The sequence below is a fragment of the Hyposmocoma kahamanoa genome, unplaced genomic scaffold (genome assembly GCF_003589595.1).
Source record: "Hyposmocoma kahamanoa isolate Upper Pololo Valley unplaced genomic scaffold, ASM358959v1 245, whole genome shotgun sequence".
NCBI classification, from domain to species: Eukaryota; Metazoa; Arthropoda; class Insecta; order Lepidoptera; family Cosmopterigidae; genus Hyposmocoma; species Hyposmocoma kahamanoa.
The window spans coordinates 1,339,346-1,356,604 of record NW_020653762.1 but is presented as its reverse complement, the minus strand read 5'-3'; the positions used below and the strand labels follow the sequence as shown (position 1 = coordinate 1,356,604).

At 38.1% G+C, this 17,259-nt stretch overlaps 1 protein-coding gene across 2 annotated transcripts in view; it reads left to right on the top strand.

Moving 5' to 3' along the window:
* LOC113228851 (neurexin-1a-like) overlaps nucleotides 1-17,259 on the top strand; it is an 84,853-nt gene that overhangs the window by 56,331 nt on the left and 11,263 nt on the right. Inside the window, exons 5-12 of one of the 2 annotated variants that reach the window (XM_026462267.1) lie at nucleotides 2,389-2,547; nucleotides 3,880-4,032; nucleotides 10,015-10,122; nucleotides 11,699-11,891; nucleotides 12,837-13,028; nucleotides 14,930-15,397; nucleotides 16,239-16,838; nucleotides 17,038-17,238. In XM_026462267.1, the coding sequence (XP_026318052.1) occupies nucleotides 2,389-2,547; nucleotides 3,880-4,032; nucleotides 10,015-10,122; nucleotides 11,699-11,891; nucleotides 12,837-13,028; nucleotides 14,930-15,397; nucleotides 16,239-16,838; nucleotides 17,038-17,238 (2,074 nt within the window). Of the gene's footprint in view, nucleotides 1-2,388; nucleotides 2,548-3,879; nucleotides 4,033-10,014; nucleotides 10,123-11,698; nucleotides 11,892-12,836; nucleotides 13,029-14,929; nucleotides 15,407-16,238; nucleotides 16,839-17,037; nucleotides 17,239-17,259 lie in introns of both variants that reach the window. The other variant, XM_026462266.1, reaches the window with a different exon arrangement.

The window sequence follows — 17,259 nt, the reverse complement described above, 5'->3', positions numbered from 1 at the left end:
TATGTCGGTGCCAATAAAACACACTATAAAATCCGTATTACAACAGTTTCAGCGAAAATTGTCGAATTCGCGATGTTCAAATACACAATTTCTGATGGAATATGAGTTTTCCCGTCAATGTCGTGTACCGAACGTTCAACTGACATTGAAATTATTTTAGTGTCAGTTCAAGGCTTTACTTGCGTGTACTGGAGGGTAAGTTTGACACGCACGCCGACGTTGACACGGATAAATCTAAACGTTGACAAAGTTGGAACAAATTCTGTATTTAACTTGTATTTCTCGGAACCGCGCACTGCCTTCTCATCCTTACAATTTAACGTGAGGCATGCTCATTCTGAAGTTCGTCGCACTGTCCCCATTGTAAAGCGTGTCTCATTAACCGTGCAATAAATTACAGCAGGTGATGTAATTACACGTAAATCTGCAGATGTTGTCGGCCTGGTGGCAAACAGGTTGGGTCTTATGCGCCCATTTATAGTCTAGCCGTGTTATTAGAGAGGTGACATAATGAAGTGCTATTAAGGCAGCAGTTTGTGATATCCTACTTATGGTGGGGCTAGATAAAGGAGAAGATCAAGGTCGATGCTTACCACATAAATAAGAATGTACCACATTTTTAATGAAGCGAATTCATGCAAATACAATGGACAATTTCGTATTTGGCGGTATTGCATCTCCGTAACTTTATTCTTAACTCATGCGTGCCATTATTAATTGTTACATTACTGAATCGATTTAAGATTCTATATATATATATATATATATCAGTGGCGAGGCATGATAATTTTCCTTGGTAAAGCCGAAGCCTAAACTTTTTGAAAAAACAAAAAACACTTACTTGAACAAAATTTCTTTTCCCCGTTAAGAAGGTGCCTTTGCGACACTAAAACACAACAGTTATTGGCACACGAGATAATAGTTCACTTTATTTCACACTTAACTTATTCGACACATTAAATAACTATAGTTTTTAAAGTAATTTACTATATTTTATGCTGTCCGTCGCGATACGAAAGTTTATGCAAACTCCTGAATGCTAAATATTGCTAATGTAATTACCTACAAATTACCATGACCTTTTACGTACATTCTTTACGTAGCCCTATTAAAAAAGAAACACTCAAATAGGTATAGATACATATGGAAGACTAATTATCGTTAACATTGACAAAATACAAATTAACCATATTAATTTGCTATTATAATCATTTTATTACATTATTTTAAGAAAGTTTTACTTTTGCCAACGATTCCGACATTAAAGTAAATCAAACAGTAATTTGTTGGAATACAATTTTTTTCTATGTTAAAAAGGGGATTTTGCGAATGTGTGTGTGAGTTTTGATGGGAGCGCGTAGATTTCATGAATGAAATAGAACCCGCAGATCCACCGGCTTACCTCGCGCTGAAAACCAGTTTTTTCTATTATTACGCCTTGGATTCTGTTGAAAAGCCTGGCAAGAGCATAGGTGACACGGATTTGTTGCTATACTGCTCGCGCACCTCCCTCGCGCACCTCGCTCATCTCTCGCTATCCCAAAAGTTACCCGTCTCCGTCTCGAGGACGCTGTCTCTGTCTTGTAGTTAGGTACCCAAATTCCTACCATTTAATTAACTTTTATTTACCATTATTAACTAGGATACAATGATATTATGAATTACAAACTTACGTTTTAATAGTTTAAAGACAAAACCGAATATTCCGAGAAAACCGGTATTTCCTTAGCTGAAAACCGGGTCCCAAAATGGACGGTAACCGGGTTTTTCGGTTACCCGGGTACCCGCTCTGCATGCCGTAGTAAATCGGGACAAGTTATTACGCGTTTAATAGTGAATATTTTGAATATGTTCTTTAAGTGGTGGGATATGCGCGCAGTTTATTACAATCTTTTTGGTAATAAAATTTTAGACAATCCGGTGGGAATCATTTTATATGGACGCCTCGCCACTCATACATATATAATAATTAAGAATCAATTCTGAGAATTGAAGAGAGTAGAGTATTGGACGGGCAAAGTCACAAATTCATTTAATGTAAATAATACGATTTTCAAAATTACCCATTTCCGAATTTCAAAACCTAATGTGACTAACTTACCTTTATTCAAAATCTATTATGTAATTTACTTAGAAACCGTGAGAGTGAACCATTTTGTCTTTCAGCTTGTTTCTGTCTATGATATTTTTAAATAATTATCGTAAATGACTAGTGTGAAGAAATTTACATTTACCAAGAACAATATTTTTCTTGCTCGTCCTTTTAGTGAAAATCTTCTTTACGAATTAGTAGTAGCGTCGAATCTCTGTTGATTTCAAATGCAAATAGGTTTACCTAGTGAATAAACAGATATAGAAATTGAAACATTATTCTTCGTGTGTCCTCAGGTGTCGGCAATAGTGGACGACGTGTACAATGACCATTCGCATGTGGCGGGCTCATTCACGATGTTGGCCAGCTCGCGTGCTCATGTGGGAGGATCACTAAACGCCAGGGCACTACCCGGTGCGAGGGTCCACACGAATTTTATTGGATGCCTGAAGAAGGTACGAGTGAGATTATCTAAATTGTATAATAACGAAGTCATGTGTCTCAATGGTTTGTTGTCTATATTATCCCGTGCTAAAGTTTTGGACAAGGAAGCCTTTGTCGACAACGATTGTGATAAACTTTTGGAAGGCTTGAAAGAAAGCCTTCTCGGCTAATTTCGCAGACGAATATAATTGTTTGTGGTTATTTAAATTCATTGTTGTAACATGAACGAAAGCAGTCCAAAAAGGCATTGACAAAAGCTATTCGTCTATTGTGCAGTCCAATATTTTTTTATTTTTTTTTAATAATAACGCACACACTCCACATAGCCCCGCACTAGGGAAACCCTGTGTCGCGGGTGCCATGGACACACACATAGACAACCACAAATTACACCCAAACTCACGAGAGAAATAAATGTAGGCCATACAAATACTTCTCCCGACCCGGGAATCGAACCTAGGACCTCTGCGTGGCAGTCCGGCATGGTGACCGTTCGGCCACGGAGGCAGTTGAATATGAAATAATGTTTCTTCCATTTTTAGTACATCGTTCCTCTATGTTCTATTCTCTATATTCTGTACAACAGTCATATAACCGGATTGTCCTATTGCGTTTCCGGAAAAGTCACGCAACCATTTATTGTTTTCTATAGACGTTTCATAACTGTCGTTTGGAAACATGAAATTGACATGAACGTCCTCAACAATTTCTTTGCTCGAAGTAATCTCTTCATTTAACGCTTCAATGTTTTATTGGCTTTCAGATTTTATAAGTCCATTCGGCAACTTAGTCCCTAGTGAATCGTTTTTGGGCTGAAGGGCCAAAACTTTGCCGAATCAGGGATTATGATTGAGATTATAACATTTTAATGCCGTTCAACCGTTTACATCTTTAATTGCTGTTTGAAGTTTTGGTGGATTTAGTCAATTTGGAATGAATCAGAATAGAATACAATAGAATTTTTTACTTCTCATTGTCTCTCACAAAATTGTATAATTAATTCAAGAAATTCCCAATGCCAAATGTTATTTTTGATTAATTTTTGGTCTTGTTTCTGTTTAAAGTATATCGTACTATCTGTTATAATATAATCTTAACCAAAATGTGTTTAGTTAACCTTGTTACTTTATGATTTATATAATAAGCATAAAAGGCAACATGGGCAGATGGTGGCTACGAATTACGCTCTCTGATCAAATCAAGAATATTCTAAAAAGGCTTTAGTACTTACTAGAAACATTAATGAACGTAAGTGAAGCAAGAAAGGTTTGCCAGGATCGGACAAAGTAGTGGTTTATAGCCCCGCCTAACCTAACGTAAGTTAATTCTCTGTTTTTCCACAGGTGGAGTTTTCGGCAGATACACTCCGCCTTAACCTCATCGACCTGGCGCGCACGGGCAGTAAACTGATCGCCGTCACGGGCCGTCTCGAGTACGCCTGCACAGCAACGGACTCCGCTGACCCCGTCACCTTTACCACCAGAGACGCTCATTTGGTGAGTGTTGAACAAATATAGGCTATATTATGTATCACTTTTATACAATTGACCCGCGTAAGTATGTCCATACACCATGTCCATACACCATGTCTGTTTATTATAACTATTCTGCCTCGATCTGGTGAATACTTGTACAAAGATCTACGGACACGTCACGATATTCGTCGTTGTGTAGTCTATGTACCACCGTTTTAATATGTTCTAGAGAACGTAGTAGAAAATAGTTACTATGTTTGTTGAATATTATAGATAATATTATCTATAATATTCATGGAAAACAACCATAGTAACTATTTTCTAGCGAATTTATTATGACAAATAGAGTTCACGGAGTAGAAACGAATCGTACCAAGTACGAAGATTATGAAACAACCAATAAAAAGTGCGTTTACTGCTACTCTTTATACCAAAATTCAGATAACTGAAAGATAACTGTGGTCGTTATTTCTGACTAACTGTACTTTGTCATATTGTATTAGCGCAATGAACCCTTCGCTTACTTCATTTCATCACAATGGCCTTCCGTCTGAACACAGGACCAATTAAAGACAGTGCTCTGAAAAATGCCTCCAATATTATAAAATTTGTAAGCATTTTAAATATTGTCTCGAACATTTCTTCTGGCTTTATACTTAAATAATGCCACAATGCTGGGACACTTCCGATATCCAAATTAAAATACGTACCTTTTTATTTTTTATTTTTTATTTATTTATTTGTTACAAAAACATTTTCTTAATCTAGAACATAGTCCCACAAAACTGAATTATTCAGTTTGACTGCGGGATCAAAACATGAATCTCGCTATTATCTACACTATTAATAATTAATCTAAACTAGTCAACAAATGCTGAAATAAAAGACGTTTAAATTTATTTTTCTTATGTTCACGTCTAATAACCTCAGGGAAACTATTCAGTAGGTACGGAATACGTTTTTTTAGGGTTCTATTTCCATAATAATTTTTAACCTTTGGTACTACATATTTACTTGAGGTCATTGATCTCGTGTTAGAGTCATTATTATTAACAGGACACAATACTTAGACTTCTATGTAGTATTACTGGGAACGGTTTTTCTCCAAGAACTTGTCGATGTCTTCGGTTTTTATGATCCTTTCTCTGATGAAACGATCTTAGCTCAAATTTTATCTTTAGTAGTAAAATATTAAAATTTCATGTTAGATTTAAAGAAAGATCTGATTAAAACAATAGTCTCAATATATCCCGACTTTTTGCGACAACCGTCCGGTTTCCCAAGAGTCCTTTATGTGGCGGACTCTCAAATTTAGCCGAGTGTTCGCAGAGGGTGCCGAACTCTGATTAAATCCGGAATGGGCTTGTTCGGTTCGAGTTAATCGGTCAGCCTGAGAGCCTCTATAGACCATTCAATCCCCTAAAGAGTGGTTTACAATGGCTTATTTTCCTCCTATGTTTGAAGTTTACCCGCTAATTGAGGTGTAGTTGGACAATGAAATCATTACGTGTTTTTCTAGGTTCGAGCTATTCAATTATACAAATAGGTAACATAAATTTGGATTAGGTGGATAGTACCACGAATCACCTGCGTTGTTATATTACAGTTTGAAACGGCGTGTTTATAGAAAAGTTATTCCTAAAGAACTATAGTTTATTTAATGTACTTCAAACGTAGAATATTATTTCTAACGTATAATATCAAGGCGACTTTTAATTCGACTTTACGCTAACTCACTTTCTAACATCTCACAATTATTATACGCTTGGTACTTTGTTCCGGACAATCTGATCCAATTTCGTTCCTCCACGGTATCAAATTAATCCACTTTATCTTTTAATTAAGTTTCTTTTCCATTTATCACTTAAATAGCTTCTATTCTGTTGATATGTTCATTATTTTATTCAAATTGAACGGCGGGAGTACATCGAGGCGTATTGTTACAAATGCGGCTATAATTCATTCGGCCCATTGTCGTTTAATGACTTACAGTGGGGGATGTGATTTACCAAATTCATGGCAACACCCCTAATTTCTGAATTTGAAGCTATTTCGCTGTAATTCATTAGAAGGTCAACTCACTCGCCTAATGCTGGTAAAACGCTAAGTGCTCAGGGCTTGATTTAATGGGCCCCCAGTGAAGCAAAGTTTAAATTTAGTCGTTTAGATCGAACCACTTCAATATTAGTTGTTGTTGTTATAGGCAACATTTTAATGTCAATTAAACTCAAAGTATATAATTATTTTGTTGATTTATTATGTATAATATTTTTTTATAATAAATATTAACCATAACTTGGTTTTCTAGTTTTGGAACCTTTTGGTATTAAGCTTGTACATAATAGATATTCCGTAATAGTGCAACAACAAACGAAGTTTCAGATAACTGCGTTATATGCAACCAGCGACTTATGGGATTTTGGCATAAGTCTAGTCAGCACCCTTTCGCTGTTATGATAAAAACCTATTTCTTTTACTGCTGTATTTAAGCCTTTATAGCTGTCTCTTATTAGTGACTATAGTGCTTATATATCCAGGTTTAAAGGCAATGTGTCGATTCTTTTTAAAGAAATATTTTGTACCTTAAGCGATAAAGTCATGTGTCATGTGTCATGTATTTGGAAAAAATATCGCCACTCGGATTTGGTGGCCATATTCGAACTAACGGTCGGCAAAAGCACGAGGTGAATGGAAAAATTGATTTGAACGTCTTGATAAGCGCAAATGGCGCTCCGACGGTGCAAGGGTACGGGCTCAAGTGAAGTTGGTATTCACATTTTATATTTGAATTGTTTTTATCATAATTATCCCTGGACTTTGATTGATGTGCGATGTCGATTTCTTTCATGACATTATTATTGTCCAATATTTTTGGATTTGGTGTGATTGTGACTTAAGTTACGTAGCGTCTGTCATTGTAAATAAAGATGTCACTGTTAAACTGTGGAATAATTTGCAATGTTTTAAAGACTCATACAAGTTTGCTTTGATGCGTTTATTTGCGATTATTACAAACATTGGTGTTCTACACTAGAATATACAGAGCGCCAATGTTTTGTATGCCTCTTAATCGTACTCTCTCTGAAATTCGCGTTTACGCCAATTGGCGTGTATTTCTAACCTTTCCTTTAAATCAAGCTTAAGCTCTGATTTTATCAACCGTATTTAAGTTAAACGCTGAGCTATTTCTGCGCTTTCGTGAATAATATTATTAGGATTTAAATAGTTTATTGTCGATTATACACTTTATTGTGCTCGCCGAATTATTTCACGCCTTTTTAGCACCAGAGGCCTGAGTGTGAATTTGTAATCATTCAGACTTAACTGCCGCGTTTACGTTAATAATTTCATTTAGACTTTAATTATATATCTATATGGTTTAAATTAAAATCTTAATGCAAACGCGGTAGTTAAGTTTACATATTTGAAAACTAGTCCCAGAAGTCTTTTCCTTCTAGTTTATACTTGATGGTGCTAATAGTCAGAATTTACCCGTTGTTTTAATACACTGAACATTTTTAGGACGTTACTAAGTCAAACGTTGCATTTTACTATTTCTATTTTAAATAATATAACATCATAAGACCGGGACACTCCATCCATACTTTGATCATATGTTCATTCAACGAGCGAAGCGCTTTGGAAACCGTGAAAGCCAGCACCTTTTACCCGAAAACCACAATTTAGGGTTATTTAATGTTAGAGCGAATCGGCATTTTTTTTAGACAAACGTGTATGTATGCACGTTGACGGGTGCAATTGTAGCCAAGCGTGCGCATATTATATATAAAAAATATAAATTCAGTTCAATAACTAATGAACCATCGCACTCGTAGTCACACTAGCGAGTGTTTACACGTGAAGTCACGGCATTTGGCTTGTTTCGTCTCCCAGTAAAGCGAGTAGACGCGATTTAAGGTTGAGGTTTTGCGATAAGCTTTTAAACATAATCCATGTAATATAGTACGTATTTACGTGAATACTTAGCACTGAGCATTTTCACTCACGCGACTTAAAATTCGGGGCAATTGCGGTTTCTGAATTCTGATATTATTTCATTGAACTGAAATTTTGTTAATCCACCTATACGAGAGGTAAAAGGTAAATTCCCGTTTTACGTTTACTTCCTACTGTTAACTTATACTGTTACCTTTATTCCCTTTTTTCATATTTAGGGTGAAAATACACGAATTTTTTTTTTGTGGAAATCTGAACATTGTGTATTACTTACTTACAAGCCAATCAACTAAAAAAAATCTCTTAGGCGAGAAAAGAGTCAACAGCGGAAGGGCGAGTAAACTAATTTTTATCGAGTCTTTGATCTCTGCGAAGGCCTCGGGGCGAAGGGCGCGGCCATTCGGTGACCGGCACAAGGCCATGCCCGCACTTACTTCGCCGCTGAGTTTCAATCTATACAGGATGTTAGACGATGTAGAGTAAACTTAGGAATTTAATTACTGCGGGTATAGCGTTGACATACTTAGAATTTAGAACAATGTATCGTCTGAAAATTCTCATACATTTCTATCAGACGTATTACTTTTGTGGCATAAAGAGTTTATGATAATTATGTTGGTGCCGCAAATGCAATCAATAGTATTAACACACATTTCTTATCCATCTATCCACAACTTTTCTATATTCCTCTCAAAAAATATTAAACTATATTTATTCGTTCAACCAATAGACAATATATGTATTTTGGAAGCATATTCGTCGAAGTCGTAGAAGTTAAAGTAACTACTGCTTTTGTCACAACCTGTGCTGTGATGTAACGTAAGCATTATAAGTTCTTATACCTAAACATGCACATATTTACGTACCACGTAAATATGTGCATATTTACGTAGGCGTATTGCGGGAAATCGGTGAATTATTTTCGTGCCCTCTGAGGCATACTTTGTAAAGTGCTTATGTATTTTATGATGTCGTTATGGTCCCTTCTAAGTTTATAGGTTTCACTATTTAGAATTAGCCATGTAATGTAAGTGATGGTTATTTTGTGACAAACACAAGGTACTTTTGGATATAATAGATGAGTCGAGTTAGTGAGGTCAAATTGTGTACTGGTGAGTTCAAAATGATAAATGTTTGGCGGAATTAAAGATTATAGAGCTATAAATATACTGACTGTCAATGTTCAACCCCAAGTTACAGGTTTGAAACACCTGTTGTGTGACATTGAGGAATTTATGGGTTGTTGATGGTGAATATGTCGTTAATAATTTGGATTGTGATTCGTTTACATCCAAATATGAAATACAGAATATTTCTGCAGGCTGCAATATTTACACACTTTTATAAAGTTAAAACATCAAGTAGTATGTAAAAAGTTTTACAATGTCCACTTTAGTGAATTCATCGAAATCGGCGACAGTGTGAATTGTCAGCAGTGTAATAGTGGTATTGATTGCGGCTACCGGCGACCGCGCACTAATTGCTTGCGCGATGTGTTTATTAGATCCCAGCCGGATAGCGAGAGCCATACATTATTAATTAGCCACCAAAGTTACTGTTATTGGGTTTGTGCCTTGTTGTATACTTGTAATCGCGTTTGTTTTAATTTTGTAATGCTCCGTCTATATCAAATTTACCGGAGTAACTAAATTAAGTATTAACTAAATTAAAACATTGTTAAGACTTTTAATAACAAAAGCATTGATCGATGTCTTTGATATTAAAAGTTTAGGCAAAATGCCACTAGATGACGTTGAACCGTTTTTGTCTATTATCTGATACTCGCTATTAAGTAGTTATCTAAATTGCATTAGCTACCGAGTGTTTTGCAATATATGAAAAAAAAATCATCGTCAAATTAACTATCAGTTGGCATTCTACTTACGTGTGAATATTATTACAATAATCAAAATTACATTTAATTATTATTTTATATATTTTTTTCATCATTTAATTATTATATAAATAAATTTTTGTCTTAAGCTTTGTACGACCTATTTCTTTAATGTTACCCTTTGCTTAATAACGGATATTTTTTGTGTGCAGATCTTACCAAAATGGGACGCTGTGAAGACAGGAACAATTTCTTTTAAATTCCGTACCAACGAGCCCAATGGCCTTATCCTCTTCAACATGGGCGCCAAGCCACCAAGGGTAGGTTGCACGGTAAGGGGTGAAGCTTTTGGGGTTGGAACCAACATCACCAACAACTTCATCACCATCAACCATCATCATCTTTTTGTCATTCATTCTATTTTCATCAACTGAATCTGCTTTATCACCTAAAGGGATTTGCAATTCCTAAATGATGTTGTTAGCTGTTTTCTGGTTCATATCTGTCCAGCAACAACAATTACTCCAAATTATCGATATTTTGAATTATGTCTATAAACAAAAAATCACATTTAACAATCTCGTCATCCGTTCTGAGAAGTTATTTAAGTGCTATTAGTAAGATTTCAGACGAATTTGGTTCGCATCAAAAAATGAACACATTTTATTCTCATCCCGTTTTGATAAAATTATATAAATATGGCTAAACTAACCACCTCGTTAAATGGCTTACATAATCCCAAAATACATTCTTTAATAAATCGAAATTGCAACTCCCTGTAAATAAAGCTCAATGGATAATTCTAGAGATTAAATTTATTGCCGTTTTAGTACTTGTGACTTGATTAACTTGGTTTTATTAACTCACGCTTTAAGACGGTACAAATCTGCTTTATTAAAATTTTAATTAAATTAGGGCAACATTTAATTTGACACAATTAGAAAATTATCCACTGAGCAAGCTGCCGAGAAGTCTATAAAAGTAATTTTCCAAGATGATGGACCATAGTTTAGGGGAATTTGTGTACGGTACCTTATAAAGTTTCACCCACTTTTGAGATGTTGGAGTGTTTTGTGTTTGGATATGTAATTTGATGTGCACTGTAGAACAACGACTGCAACGGGATACCCGAGATTAGGCTTAGCACCAGTACACGCTAAGGTTTCTAGCAGGTCTTATCGACACGAACAGCTACTTTGACAGATTACGTGTTATATTGTAAGCTTCTGTTATAGAGAGGGCTTTATTAATACCTACACAAATTCGCACCATATGCGTAGCCAAGGCTAGCTTCACTCTCACCTTAGGAGGCTATCATGTCAAATATTTAGACAACCAAATTTATTATTTATTAATTTGTAGTTTATTTACCACTCTTTACCTTATGATGACGTATTATATTCTCTGCTGGTTTTGTTTCCATTAAAATTTAATAATATTTGAGAGATTTGACAATCAAAATCGGCTTTTCCGGGCGTGGTACCTCAAATTTTCTACATTTGCATGCCTGGCTAGTTCCGAGCGCACGTTAGTATTCAAATTGCTTGCGAATGGACTGCATATATTACGTGTGGTAGATTTTATTTGGTTTCAAAGCTACTTTTTATTGATTTCGCGACGAGGCCGGTTTGTGCATTTGAAAGTCACTAGTGCTACTTGAATTTTTATAAAGTTCATTTTTATGAACTTGTCAGTGTGAAATTGGTCTTGTAACTCACTAACTATACAATAATGTGCGTTGTTCTCTTCTGTAAACATTGGTAGTACATTTAGGTTATCTTGTGATGAAATCTAAATTAAATTGGAATAGCCACTTGGCATTCGTTTTTCTATCAAGTTTTATCTATTTGTTTTCATAAGGTTTGTCTAGGAACTGTGACACTACTTACCTTGCAGGCCGATTTGTTTGCTGTGGAGATGTTGAATGGTTACATCTACGTACACATGGACCTCGGGTCAGGAGGAGTGAGAGTTCGAGCCTCTCGAAGAAGAGTAGACGATTCTCATTGGCACGAGTTTCTTCTGAGGCGAACTGGGAGGGACGGAAGAGTTACTGTTGATGGAGCTAATGCCGAGTTTAAAACGCCCGGTACGTATTTGCCTCCAGCGTTACGTTCCGTTTCGTACGTATTTTAAAGACGTGGAATGCTTCCGAAAGTATTTTAGAGTGACAAACGAATTTGAATTTAAATTCCATTCATTATTAGAGGAGCAACTACTGAAAATATCAAACTAGTTGTGGCGATCAGTCGAACATTGGTAGACATATACACAAATTTGAATTAAAAAAAATACCGTTAACGTGATCATGGACTCTGCCACGTTGTTTTGGCCAGGCCTTTAGTAAGTGTACCAAATAATAACAAAAATTACTTAAGAGGTAATTGACTGTTCGAAGAAGAGATAACTTTTGTCTTTGGACTCATGCTAAACCTGCTGGTCTCTATGAGTACCACAGAATAATAAAATTTGTTTCTTAGTTGGATCTTAACCAATTTGCATATGTCGTATCCTTAGTAGTAAGGTCACAGTGATAAGAATAATACAAACGTACCACCTTACCTATTTTTGCCGCCAAGCAGTAATGTGAACATTACTGCGTTCCGGTTTTGAAGTGTAAGGGTGCTGGTGAAATGGCACATGAGACTTGACAACTTATGTCTAAGGGTGACAGGCACAGAGGCAGTGCCCCTCAGATTAAAGCTCCGAGTGGCACTGCAACTGTTATTGGTCACGACACACGACTTGTTCGTCCCGACACTGGATACTATAAAAAAAAAGTATATTATGATCATGATATACGTTTATACTATATAATAATTTTATAACGAATTTTATTTAAGCATAAAAAGTCAACTTCTCACTTAGTTCGTAGAATCTTTAAACCTCTCTCCTGAAAAGTTCTCATTTTGCAAATGACCTTATTACACCAATAGGGTGTGAAGTTTTTTTCCAATGTGGATTCATCTGGAATCAAACTCGAAGAACTCTTACGACGACTTAACCAAAGTTTGTTTTATAATGACATTTCCAGGGGAATCAAATCAGTTGGAACTAGACGGCCCGCTATTCGTGGGCGGCTTAGGCTCGGAATACTCAGCGTCAAGAACACCTCCCGCTTTATGGACTGCAGCACTGAGGCAGGGATTCGTTGGATGCATCAGAGATCTCGTGCTGAACGGAAAACCTCAGGATTTGACTGCCTACGCGAGACAACAAGATTCAGGTGAATTTTTTGATTTGTCAGATGTTAGATATTCACTTATTACAAAGTACAGTTTCTTTAAAATATGAACACAGTATTTCGCGGTAGCTTTTGTCATATATCATACAACACTAATGATTGAAATATCGCTTCCGAAAAGGTTCGGAAAATAAGAAACAAGATATTCAGTGACTTTTTTTACTTTACATAAACACATTTTTCCTGGCAAGTCATTGTTCATGTTGTTGTTATAACTTCTTCAAGTTTAACAATAATGTCCTAAATTATGCCAAAGGGCTTTTTCATTACATTTTCGCCCTATAGATTTTTACGTCAAGCGAAAAATTTTTATGCTTGATAAATCTGAACGTATATTTCGCTTATACTTGAAGTATAAAAAAGTAAACATGCAATTTAACTATGTTTTATTAAATTTGTTTCGTGAATTCAAAATCTACAGTATTTTCAGAATTTGGATATTATTAATTTATATCTAATACATTGTGGCTACATGTGTCTGTGTTTTTTATAACAATTTATTTCGAGCTATATTATTTACGGGAGATTAGATTGCAATCTATTAAAAAAAGAAAACAAAAAATCCGCCATTTGCAAATTCTGTAAATGTTGTAAGGTAAAGCGATACTTATTCATACAAGAAATAAATTATTATTGTATCTATTTCCTTGTAAATGTGATGAAAAACATTGTATTTAGCACGGGTGGTAAAAATTATAAACCTCGAGTCATTAAAGCCCTCAGCTTTCGGCTTCGGGCTTCTAACAGACTCTCGATAATAATTTCTTATTTACAGCCCTATTACACAATGTACTTATTATAGCAGTTCAACATAATGTTTACGTTTGAAATTAAGTAACTTAGTTTGAAGTTAGTTGTAAACTACGTAACAATGTCGAACAATAGTCTATTCAACGCACTTCATTGCATGTGCTCCTCGGGGAGGCGCTCTGTCTCCTGCTTTGGTTAATATTTAATCACGCTAATTATATTCGTAACAATGGCTGCGACAGACAATAAATCTTGCTTCGATTCATATGAATAATAATCCTAAATGTTTATGATTATTTTTTTATATAGGTGTCTATGTTTTCACAAGAACCACTAAATATGATTAAAAGTAATTCTGTAGCGCAGGTGAGCGGAGGGGGTGCGTAGATATTGAGACGCAGACGGAAAGTGCGCAAGGCGTATATTACATATAAGACAAAACAAAAAGGTACGCGGTTAGGGACCCAATAGTGCGTTTCACGTGCGCGAAAGCGCAAGTTAAGTGCCGAAGCTTAAGTAAGATAGCAGGGGAGTAAAGATCGGAACTTTTCAATAACTTGTAAAGTGCCGTTCAGTGCTATACAGTTGCTATAGCGGTAGAAAGCATTTATGGTAAACAGCCACATACAAAACATATGAGATGACTTATAATACTATTGATTAAGTTAGTTAACAAAACGATAGCGCGTTTCAGAGTACTAGTAATGCCATCTAGCGGTGGCGCGATGGAACTAATGGCATGTTAAAGTTGTGGTTGTTACATTTCTTTTTTCGAATAAACGTTCTGGTACATGCGGCCAGTGGTTTATTGTGAGCATTCTTATAATAATTTAACCTTTTTTAGCGTTGCGTTAAATGTTTCCTAGGACGTATTTATTTTAAGGTTTTTTATTCCAGTGGTTCATTATTAATGTGTAACGCCCTAATATACTCTCGCGACGGAAACGACCTGCCATAATTATGTAGATTTATTTTGTCGGGTGACGGGAGGGTATTATACGCATCCAGGTATCCACGCGGAACGTTGAGACGGTTGCGGTTTCGTCGTCGGCGGGCCGGAGACAAAACGTTTCACATTCGATAGAAGTGGTCGAAAGGCTCGATAAGTAAAGAAAAGCGGCCCGCCATTCCAGCCTCGGTGCGGCCGGCGTGCCACGTGCTGGTGAAGCAGTGCGTCAGCTCGCCGTGCCAGCACGGCGGCGCCTGCTCCGAGGGCTGGAACCGGCCGCTGTGCGACTGCTCGGCCACCGGCTTCGGCGGGCCCACCTGCGGCCGCGAGGCGGCCACCGTGCGGCTGAACGGCAGCCAGCACCTGACGGCGGCGCTGGGCGCCGAGCACCTGACGCAGACGGAGGAGCTGCTGCTGCGCTTCCGCACGCGCCAGAGCGGCCTGCTGCTGCGCACCAGCGCCGAGCGCTCGTCCGACCGCCTGGAGCTGGCCGTGGCCGCGGGCCGCGTGCGCGCCAGCGTGCGCCTGGGCGACCGCGAGAAGAACCTGCTGGCCGGCGCCGGCGTGGCCGACGACGCCTGGCACACGGTGCGCTTCTCGCGCCGGGCCTCCAACCTCAAGCTGCAGGTGGACGCGGCGGCGCCTGTGCGCGGTATGTTATGTACGTATGCACGGGCCGCACCCGCACCTTTTCTTTTCCCCGTCGACTCGTAGCGATGGCCAGGTTGGATGCTCCCGCTCCGTCGCCCGTCCGCCGTCTTCGACCGTCCGTTACGCGCCCCGGCGGCTCTCGGGCGACGGAGCGGAAGCGGCGGTAGAGTGTAAGAATCCGAGGCGGTTTTCGAGAAACTCTGAGCAAAGCCGCCTCTCGATGTTAGATGTCCTGTTAGAAGTAGCGTAGTGGCTTATTTTCCGTTCGTTTCTAGCTGGCACTCGGTATCTCCACCTTTCAGTTAGATGCCTTTATCTTCTTTACTTATTTCTTTTACGTTTGTTTCTTTCTCCTGTAGTGTCCTCTGTGCTCGTGCTCCTCTTACTCTGACCTGTGCGTGACCTGTTCTGTTCCGAGTACCTCGAAAATCTTTGTTTATTTAGACTGCAATATGAAAGAACAGATCAGGTTTCCAATCAGGTACAAATATCGTCAAACTATTCTTTCAATAATTATAGATCAATTGAAGACGTATTGCAAGTAATAATAGCGTAAGTCACTCAAGCATTGTACTGTGTTCTCTTGGAAACAAATTGGCGACTCTAAATTCTTCTTATGCCTTTGCTAGGATTCACTTTAATACTAAATCTATCTAAGCTTGACTTTCTGTACATGAATTTCTGTGCTATTGTATTGACTATGTAAATAACTGTTCAAGGGCTGCTAACGAAATGTAAGGCGTTTGTTTTGCTGATTTCTTTTATTTTGAAGTCAATGTTGTCTCTGAATGTTTAATTTATAAAATTCGGTATGTTATCATTTATTTTGGTTTATTTTGCAGCTGAAACGATTTTAGGAAAGGCTTCCACGTTGGAAATATCGACTTTACATCTAGGAGGTCTATATCACCCCGAAGAAGAAATCCAAATGACGTCAACATTACCGAACTTCGTGGGGTATTTACAGAAGTTTGTTTTCAACGGGATCAAGTACATCGACTTGGCGAAGTCTCTCGGTATCGGAAGCGGAGACGAAAACAATAACATCTACGACACGGCGAACATAATTTTCAATGGGAAATTTGTAAAACCTGACAGTTTAAACGTATATAAATCCGTGACGTTCAAATCTCGGCACACGTACGTCGGATTGCCTCTGTTGAAAGCGTACGCGAACACATATTTAGATTTTTACTTTAGAACGACCGAGATGGACGGCCTGCTGTTTTACAACGGCGGGAAGAAGCAAGATTTTATAGCGATAGAGCTAGTGAACGGACATATCCATTGCGTGTTCAATTTAGGAGATGGTGTAGTAACAATGAAGGATAAGTTGAAGAACTTCTTGAATGACAATCGATGGCACACGGTGTCCGTGAGGCGGCCCACGCCGAAGATCCACACGTTGCAAGTGGACGACGATCTAGAAATGCACACGACAAGTGAGTACCGGTTTTGAACATTTTGTTGGCGTATTGAAATGCACCGGAACATTGCTTTTCGCGGCGTCCTACACTAAAGTTGCCCTGGGATAATAAATCAGGCGCTCGATCGCGCATTACACTTTTTAGTATGCCCTGCCCCGTTTTTTAATATTTTGCTACGAAGTCTACCGTTTAATCGTTACTCGCGAAATTCCAGGTTCAAATTTAATGCTGGAGCTAGACAGCGTGCTCTACGTGGGGGGAGTGCCGAGGGACATGTACACCTCCCTGCCGGTAGGGGTCCTGTCGCGGCAGGGCTTCGAAGGGTGCATGGCCAGCCTCGACCTGCCCGGGGAGTCGCCCTCGCTGATGGAGGACGCCGTCGCGCCCAGTTCCTCGCTGGTGTCCGGCTGCGAAGGTGAGGCCGCCCTGGGCGACG